The sequence below is a fragment of the Zingiber officinale genome, chromosome 2B (genome assembly GCF_018446385.1).
Source record: "Zingiber officinale cultivar Zhangliang chromosome 2B, Zo_v1.1, whole genome shotgun sequence".
Lineage (NCBI taxonomy): Eukaryota > Viridiplantae > Streptophyta > Magnoliopsida > Zingiberales > Zingiberaceae > Zingiber > Zingiber officinale.
Window position 1 is genome coordinate 27,574,780 of NC_055989.1, and position 9,800 is coordinate 27,584,579.

The 9,800-nt window shown below is 35.3% G+C and overlaps 1 protein-coding gene across 1 annotated transcript; it reads left to right on the forward strand.

The window, feature by feature from the left end:
* The first annotated feature begins 5,503 nt into the window (after positions 1–5,503).
* On the forward strand, positions 5,504–9,362 carry LOC122045520 (AP2-like ethylene-responsive transcription factor AIL7). The gene is made up of 8 exons (XM_042605768.1): positions 5,504–6,138; positions 6,244–6,326; positions 7,646–7,654; positions 7,737–7,825; positions 8,095–8,168; positions 8,250–8,300; positions 8,377–8,453; positions 8,640–9,362. Exons 1-8 carry the CDS (start codon positions 5,807–5,809, stop codon positions 9,098–9,100), a joined length of 1,176 nt encoding a protein of 391 aa, XP_042461702.1. The 5' UTR covers positions 5,504–5,806; the 3' UTR covers positions 9,101–9,362.
* The last annotated feature ends 438 nt before the right edge of the window (positions 9,363–9,800 follow it).

Consider the following 9,800-nt stretch of genomic DNA (forward strand, 5'->3'; position numbering starts at 1 on the left):
ACACAACTCGTCAAACATCAAAACACAACTCGAGTCTGGTCAACCAGGTCAACCTTGACCTAAGGTTGCACCAACAGTAGGGACAAGAGACTCAATGAATGACGTTAGAGGAGATAAGATGACGATGGAGTGATTGATTCTCTCCTCCCCGATCAGAATGAAGAGAAAATATTTTATGATCAAAATAACACTCACCATGTTTTTGAAAATGACAAAAACATATCGAGGAGATTAAATTTTCTTTTCATAGGAAAAATCTAAGTAAACTTGGTAAAGTTATTAATAAAAATAGCATAATAAAGAAAACCTTGATTAGATAGAATAGGAGCAGAACCCTATACATCAGAGTCAATAATTTCCAAAGAAAAACTAGAGTTGTGAGTAGAGGATACAAAAGGTAGTTTATGAGATTTTACTTTCATACAAGCTTCACATAAAAGAGATGATGACCCTAAAAAAGTTGGTAAACTAAAATGATTAACAAGATCCTGAACAAGATGTAGAGATGGGTGCATGACAAGATAATTTATCTGTGCGTTCTCCAACAAAGGTTTTGAGAGAGGTGGGTTGAAGATGATAAAGACTCATTGTGTGCATAATATGATACTTTATATGAGTTATATTTTAGTCTATAGCTCACAATAACCTTAATTAGCCACATAATATGCCTTTCTTTGGGCCAATATATTTTGTACATGATCTAAACACAATAATATTTTGTTCCATAGTTGTAAGCTACCTTATATATATATTTGGCATAAAAGTAACCTTCTTTTGGGCCGATTACTTTTAGCCAGAGACGGATTTACATTTGGGCAGTCCTGGGCTGTAGCCCAGCCCAAGTATACCATTAATCCAAATGATCCAAATTAATCCAAATAATCCAAATGGTGTAATTCTTCTCAGGGGTGCATGCATGTGAAATGATGATTCATTTCTGTAGGGGCTAGTTAATTAATATTAAATCAAAACATGTCAGTCCAAACAAATTAGGCGAGAAAATCATAAATCACTTCATTTTTTTCCTTCACCGAATCACATAAAAACAATATTTTAATTATGATTTCCTTTAAAATAATTCCTTAAAAAAATCTATCCACAATATAAACGATCAAATCATATAATAATTTTATTACATTAATAAAAACATAAATTGAATGTATGAATTTATTCTAATCAACATATGGAACACTGAACTTTCAAATCAATTAATTATGTTCGTCGTCCTCACCCGTCCTCCTTGATATTGTCTTCCTCTATTGCCTCGCTTACTTGTCCTCATATAATTTTTTTGTTGTCACTCACAACCACGCCCACTCTCTTCGTGGCCAGGCCCTCGCCTCCAGAGGCGTATTCGTCAACATAACTATCCTTGACTATCATGATCGGATCGAGGTGTCGTCCACACTGGCATACCTTTACGTCAACACCGGAAGCAGCTATGAATTGAGGTCCTGTACGAGACACTCAAGTATGGCCTCACGCCATGCTCGTGGACTGATTACCTTTAGCTCACTGTCTACGGCACACTCTCTAACATCGGTGGCAATGGTCACTCTTAAATTTTCAACATTTACGAATTAAATATTATTATCTGTAAAATAACTAAACAGTTTATTAAATAATGAAAATAATATATTTAATTAAAATTTAAAATTTGGTAAAATATACGAAAAGATAAGATCATAATATGCTCACGAAGTAAACTTGGACCTCTTTTATGGTGTTCTTAGCTGACTCAATCAATTTGGGATCAGCCCAGGCCACTTCTAATTCCTAGATCCGTCCCTGCTTTTAGCATAGATATATATTTACGAACACAAAATGCACTAAACTTACCTAAGGTGTCTTCTTTTGAGCCGACACATCAGTTCAACTTAGTAATACGTTGTGTGAATAGACTCAAGAAAATTCTAGGAACTTAATTCGAACAGAAATTACTTAAGTAGCTTTAACAACTTCAAATTAGACTTATTAATCGATTGATATAGCATATGACAGTCGATTGATTTTATCCAATTGATTATCACAATCAATTTGAAAGTTTACTATATGCGACTACATGACCATATATATAAAACCCTCCTTTAAATTCTATAATTAAATAATATTATTTAATACTATTTAATCCTTTAATTATTCATTCATAATATATATATATATATATATATATATATATATATATATATATATATATATTTCTGGTTAATGTTTCAACAAAACAATTTTTTTTTTGTTTTTATTTCTCTTTCCTTTAAACGAAAAAACTATTTCACGTTGAAACAATATTTGTCATGAAATCATGAAATCGTTCTGTTTCAACGTGAACATCAATTAAAAAAAAAGTTCATAAAAAAAATCAATTTCAATCTATTAAAAATAAAACTAATCGATTGGCAATTGATATAGCCGCGAGTTTAGGCTAGAAATCAATTAAGAAAAAATTCTTAATAAATTTCTATCGATTTTGTTCGATATTTTAGGCTAAGCAATCAATTGCTTGACCAAATGAATCAATTGAATCATCATAATTTTACCTAAAATTAGGTTAAACAGTGACGATTTTCACCATTTTTCGTATTCTTCAAACACAAAAAATTCAAAAAAAAAAAAAGTCTATCATAGTTTTCTCTAATATAATTTTTGACGATCAAAAAATTTGTATTAATTAGGAAAAACTTAATCTAGTATACAACACAACAAATCGACGAAAAACTTAAACTTTATTGCCAATGAAAATGATGAAACATAATATGTGGCTCTGATACCAATTGATAGTTCTTGTAAAACCTAAGCTGCATGAATTCTATACAATCAAAATAAGAATTCAAATAGGAAAAATAAAAACATGTGAGCATGGATCTTTTTCATCGAAAATATGGCATAAGAAAAATAAATACATAAATAAATATGACAAAGAACCTGATTGAAGAGTCATCATTGTTTTTAGCGTCGTCCAGAAATAATCTCTATGGAAGAAGGTGCAGCGGAAAGAAAAGGAAGGTCTTCCAAGGGGCTTAGGGTGACGACGCCGAAAAGCTTTAGGTCAATGGGGAACTAAAAATTCTGTCAAGATTTAAACCCTAAACCCTTGAAGATCAACCCTATATATAGTGTACATCTATTATAAGCCCATAGATGATAATAGATGCAGGACTATAGATTCTATATATACAAGGTCTACATCCAATAATCGAAACCCAATAAGCCTAAGTTATATCACTTTAATGGGTTTAGTTTGTACTCATATGCACAACTTACAATTAAGCCCACTAATTAAAGATAATAACTAACAAAAAAATATAGAGGAAAGAAATAGAATATAGAATAATTCTTTGTATTATATTATTATTGAAGACAATAAACTTATTTATATAAGTTGTCAAAACAATAATGAAAAGATTAAATATGATATATACACTCGTAATAATTATAATCATAGTAATAATTATAATAAATTTAGAAATATTATTTTTTCCTATAAATTCATGTCAATCTTAATTATTATGTCAAATATAATAAATCTCAATTGATTGAAATCAAATTGAGATTATTTTTTATTATTGTCATTATGACTTGCATATTCACAATATACAGAGACAAAGATAGGATGATGCTAGCAATATATGTGACTCTTGGAATAAATTACAAAGTTTTTTTTATTGAAAGAATATTCATGCGCATATTCTGTATATTGTTCACTCATCGACTTCAATTATCATGAACTCCAGTGGTTGATAAAAAGGTATCCATTTGATTATTTTTTTTAAATTGAATTCTATTTGTAATATCATTAACACACTTCTTAAAAGTCATGCTAAGTTACAATTCTACATGAAGAATTGATGAAGTTACATATATGATAACTATTGGTTAATGTGATACTAATAGAGGATGCAATTAAATTAGTAATTTACTATGACCTAGAAAGATGGTTGGAAAATCATGTTAAAAAAATATGGTGGATGATGGATTTTCTAATTTCATCCATGGTAAAGCTAGTGATTTGTTGATTGCGATGAAGTTTTTTGATTTGATATTGATATTACACTTGATGTAAAAGATAATGGGGATAATAAATTTCGTTTATCGAGCATTACAAGAGAAGTTTCTAGATATTTTAAATATAATGGACTATGTTTCAACTATTAAAATTGTGTTTCGTAGAAAAGAAAGATTCGTTCTCCTATTTAATTATGCAAAAGAAGTTTGTGTTGACTGTGACATTGAGATGCCTCACATGGAAGCTCATTATAAATCTACCATGGATCGTTCTTGTCATCAAATAACTCAATTATAAATGAGCATCACTATTGATTTGATGTATTTATTGCTACAATATATTTTTAAGTTGAATAGTTAAATAATAAATTCAAGAGTGAGGTAGTCAAACATTTTAAGTTTAGTTATGCTTTGGAACCTAAAGAAAACTTTAAGTTTGTTAATGTTGATCACATCTATCGATTTGTTGAAATTTCTATTCTCATGATTTTGATATATAAAATTTGCATTAGTTAAGAATGTAATTGAATCACTATAAGTTTGATTTTGCTGGTTATGAAAGATTCATAATTTATCAATTATTTTGAATTATGCCAAAAATTAGTTGAAATAAATAACTCATAAACCTACACTTTAATTGATATGTGATTTTTTTTCTTATTTATTATAGTTTAGACATTATAACTACATTGTTTACTTATATATTTAATTTAATATATTTATTTAATTGATATGTTGATTTGCCTTATTTTAACACTTCGTATTTTTATAGCAACAATAGAACAAGTATTTGTAGCTATAAAACTTATTAAAATAGTTATACTTAAAAAGATGGAAGAAGAATTTGTAGTAGATTTTCATTTACATTGAATGAGAGTTATTTAAAAAAATTGATAACAATATAATAATAATAAGTTTGATTCTAAGAAGAATCATAGAGCACAATGATAAATCAGGAAATACTAATAGCTTGAGACTCATCAATTTAGTGTCTTTAGGTTAATCGTACATTAAAAAGAATTTATCCATTAATTTATCAAAATTAAGACACGATTCTTAAATATTTGAAAAACTAAGAAAGTACACTTTTGCTACACCATTTATCCTGGCTAGACTATCCATAGATTAACCATATTAAAAATTCTTTAATAAGTAATTGATCTAAAAAAATATTGGACTGATGATTTATCAGTCATGACTTTATTTTTATTTATTTTAATAATCAATAGAAAATTTTCGAGACAACGAATTAATATTTTAAAATTAGTGAATCTAAACGGAATATTTATTATTAAATAATAATAATAATAATAATAATAATAATTAAAAAAATACGTGATTAATTGCGGTGAAACAGAAAATTAGAGGAGCGATTCGTTAAATTGCCCAAACAGAAAGGAAAAGAAAATAAAAGAAAAAAAAACTACTTTTCTCTCTCCGTCACGAAAGACGGTTGATTTATTTTATATTTTTAAATTTTTTCTTTCGCTTCGCCGCCCGGACTTCCGCAAAGCTGCTTCTTCTTATGACAGATTTCCTTGACTGCAGCGGCGATGTATCTCTCTTTCCCTCTCTCTCTCTCTCTCTCTCTCTCTCTCTCCTATCTAATGCCTCGCTCTATCTTTATCTCTTCTTTCTGATGCTATTTATTATGCATGACTTCTTTGCCACAGTCAGCAACGCTAAGCGCCAACCTTCCTTTTTGTCCCTCTCTTCTCCCCTCTTCTATTCTCGATTGCATTAGCTGCTCGCCCACCACAATCCACCATTTCCAAACTTTGCTTGTCTTCTGCCCGTCTCCAGTATGGGCCACAACTGGATCTCCTTCGGCCTACCGCCGGTGGAGATGCTCCTCCGTCCGCAAGCTACCGCCTTCGACCTCGTCCACTCCTCCAACGACGACCACGACTCATACTTCCAGTACTTCTTCCCTCCCGCCCCTGCCGCGACCGATCTCAAGCTCGAAGACCTCCTCACCGCCGAACCCTGCTCGGATCCCCTCGCCCAGGTTACCGACGCCCAGGATTCCTCCTCCGCTGGCACGGCTGTCGTCGAGGTCTCCTCCCCTGCCGCCGCGGGGCCTCTAGTTCCGTCCGCGGCCGGCCAGCGCACGTCGGTCTACCGCGGCGTGACCAGGTGCTCTGTACTTTAATTAATTAATTCGATTAATTATAGTCGGCACTCAACGCCGCACGTGCATGCGACGGGAGCGAGCTCACTCGTGCGCGCCTTCTGCGGCAGGCACCGGTGGACGGGGCGGTATGAGGCGCATCTCTGGGACAACACGTGCCGCAGGGAGGGACAGAAGCGCAAGGGTCGCCAAGGTCACTCTGCTCCTCCATTTCCATGCAAAATTCCGCCTCATTTTTTTTATTCTCTCCTCTCCTCTCCTCCTACTAACACATAATTTACCTGAGAGATTAAATGGAGAGAGAATTCAGCGAGAGAAAATCGACGGTAAATGCAGGTTGCGTACTGCCTGCCTCCCGAGGGCAGCGGTACGGCCGCTGCAGCAGCTGGCGGATTTGGTTGCACGTTGTCCGCGAGATGCCGCGCCACTCCCACAGCGATCCATTTCTTCCCCTTTCCTTTGTTTTTGTTTTTTCTTTCCCCTTGACTGTCACAGTCGATCCCCCACCTGATCGCACTCCGCGCCTTATTTAACAAAAGAAATAATAGCGATATCGGTAACATCACGGGCCCCACGTATTCTAGTCGATCTTTGCTTGGCATGTCAGCCAGGAGCCCTGTGTCCTGTGCCACAGTGCGAGGGCTCGGCCCCCATCATAGTGGCATAGGACACAGTAGAGAGATGTGGGATTTATTTGAGTGAGTGACACTGATGTGACGACACACCGCTCTTAATCTGCGTGGAAAAGAAAGGGGTGGGTCGTATCGGTGAAGAGAGTGTACACTGCCACTGGTCGACCTTTTTCAGCGGGAGGGAAGATTGCTCCTTGTCAAAATGAGTCTCTCTGGTGCAGACGTAGAGAGACTTTGACTGGAGCCCTGAAGCAGCGGGGCCGGCAGAGTTACCATTAGTCACTTCACTAGATTGGCCGTGCGTGAATCAACACGCCCATCTATCTATCAATCACGTTGAGCTTCACTTTAGCTAGAGATTGAGTGATGTAATGCTCTGATGTTACACGGAAATAGCGAGAGTATTTTTTGCTTCTTCTGTTCGATTGAAGTAATATTACCAAAAGGTCATTCATTCTCTAGTGATTCCCATCAATCATATTGTAGCTTCGTTCGCTTGCTTGCTCGGGTTTATTCTGATGTTACACCAGAACAGTTTTGATTTTTTTTTTTCACCTTTTCCAGTATCTACAAATCCTTTTGTGATGTGCATCCATTTCATTTGAAGCTAAGTTTTCTATGGCAACTTGTTTGGATATTTTGCTGTCAGCCAATGATTCTGTCGTTGAACTTGAACTTGAACGTAGAGGATCTTGATTTGGTAACTGGTTGCATAGCGAAAGGCTCATTTTCTCAAAAACTTCTGAAAAAATAAGTAGAACTGTGTAAAGAATAGCAGCAGATGATCTTTCACTTAATATAGCCTTCTGTTGTTCCTTTCGTCTAATCTACCATTTCTGTTTTTGTTTTGCATGGGAATATCGTGGCTATTTGTGTTCAGTGTATCTGGGTGAGTGATCTTGCTTTCTCAATTTATAAGAGGTGAAATAGTTCTTGAACCAAGATGATAATGGCGCTTCAACATGAGACAGGTGGCTATGATAAAGAACAAAAGGCAGCTATAGCTTATGATCTCGCAGCTCTAAAATATTGGGGTCCGACGGCCACGACCAACTTTCCAGTAATTTTTTTCACTGCCAAATCTTTAATGCTAAGAGGCTTTTATGTGCATCATTCTATTTATTCTAGATCTTTACTTTGAGACCCAAAACTGTTTCGGCAACGTCAATGATCGTTCAACACAGTTTTGTTTCCAATACAAGGGAAAATATTTCTTTCTATTCCATTCCTCATGTAAATAAGATTGGAGAACTTCCTCTATTTCCTTTTGCCCCTCCCAATCCTCGTCGATAGCTTACTGATAAACCTTTAGTATTTTTTAATTTGTAGGTAAGCAATTACAGCAAGGAGATTGAAGAAATGAAGTGTATGTCCAAGCAAGAGTTTATTGCATCTATAAGAAGGTATTAGCTCACAGTCCTGTTTTCTGGATTAAAAAAACTAAATAGTGGCATCTGCTTAATTTGATTTGTCTGGATTTCTAGAAAAAGCAGTGGATTCTCAAGGGGCGCTTCCATCTACAGAGGAGTGACCAGGTGAAAACTCAGTGTCTTGCTTTTAAATTATGCTTCAAAACTTCCTGAGCTGATTGCTTTCTGTAATTCTTATCAGGCACCATCAACATGGACGGTGGCAGGCAAGGATAGGCCGAGTCGCAGGCAACAAGGATCTCTATCTAGGAACCTTTGGTGGGTACCTTTACTATAAATTCTTGAGGGATTGAAATCTAAGTATTAGCTCTCAACTTATTCGTTTTGCATCATCTGTTTTAGATCAGCAGTGTTTCAGCATACGAAGGATTTAATCTGTCTATGCCTTGTTACTTTTCTAACATTTTGAAGTTGAAATACACTAAAAGTTGGAACCTTTCACAGCTACTGAAGAAGAAGCTGCTGAGGCATATGATGTAGCTGCCATCAAGTTTCGCGGCACAAATGCTGTCACTAACTTTGAACTCAGTAGGTACGATGTGGAAGCGATCGCAAACACTGATCTACCGATCGGAGCAACTACAAAACGGGCCAAATTGTCTCTCCAAATGGAACAGAACCAGTCCCCTTCTGATAAATTTGAGAATGGACAGCAGTTGGACAATGTGACACCCCATCTCTTTGGAAACCATATGCAGTTTCAAGCTCCTTGCGGTGCAGCTCCCGGCTTGACATTTTGCAGTTTGGTTGAGAATGCTTCTGTCACCGTTTATCAGCAAGACTTGTGCCTCTTCACTGCAAAAGAGCAACTCAAGAACTCTATGGTTAGTGTTTGCAGCCAAGATTTGTGTTTGTTCACTGCAAATAGTCAACAACTCAGGAATCAAGTTGACAATCAGCAATGAAGGGCCAAGGGCATTCTACGACACAGTAATGCTAGTATTTTCTTTTTATTATTATTATTATTATAGTGAAGAAAAGAAGGATCCTTCCTATTTTGCTTAGAACAAATGATATCCAGTTCCATGGATCATTTGGGGTAGGGATAGAATAGAATAGTCTAATGGGGGAAAAACACTAATCCAGTTTTGAGGTCCGACTGTTCTACGCATGTAAAGTATTTTGTTTTGACTTTTGCTTGCTGCTGCATGCGATGTTATTGTCAAATGTTTTGTTGGAAGATGGCAGCATGAAACCTGCGTAAGAACATGATAAAGTGCTGGATTGCTAAATAACTCTTATTGGGTGTGTATGTTTTCTACGTCATTTTTGATTAAAGCACATCGAGTCCTTTTGTTTGCTGATGTTTTTCTTATAGATGCAAATTCTTAAAGTGCCTAAACCAATAATCTTACAAGTGACTCATAAGCTGAACTGCTTTATGAGCAGGTCAGCCATGGGCGAAGTGCACTCAATGGGATTGACCTTAACTATTCTGAGTGCTTGGTCAAAGTGTTGTCCAGTAAAGCAAAAGTGAGAATTTAACAGACGACTAAGTCATGAGGTGATTGCATAACGATTATTTTGGATGTGAAAGTTTAAATAAGAAATCGGCTAGCGAAGTCGTCTATAAGTTAAAGTTTAATCGTTAGATTCGAAATAAAA

Coding starts and splice junctions, on each gene's coding strand:
- LOC122045520 (XM_042605768.1), top strand. CDS start 5,807: ATGGGCCACAACTGGATCTCCTTCGGCCTACCGCCGGTGGAGATGCTC. Junction 7,826..8,094: donor CGGCCACGACCAACTTTCCA/GTAATTTTTTTC, acceptor TTTAATTTGTAG/GTAAGCAATTACAGCAAGGA. Junction 8,169..8,249: donor TTTATTGCATCTATAAGAAG/GTATTAGCTCAC, acceptor CTGGATTTCTAG/AAAAAGCAGTGGATTCTCAA.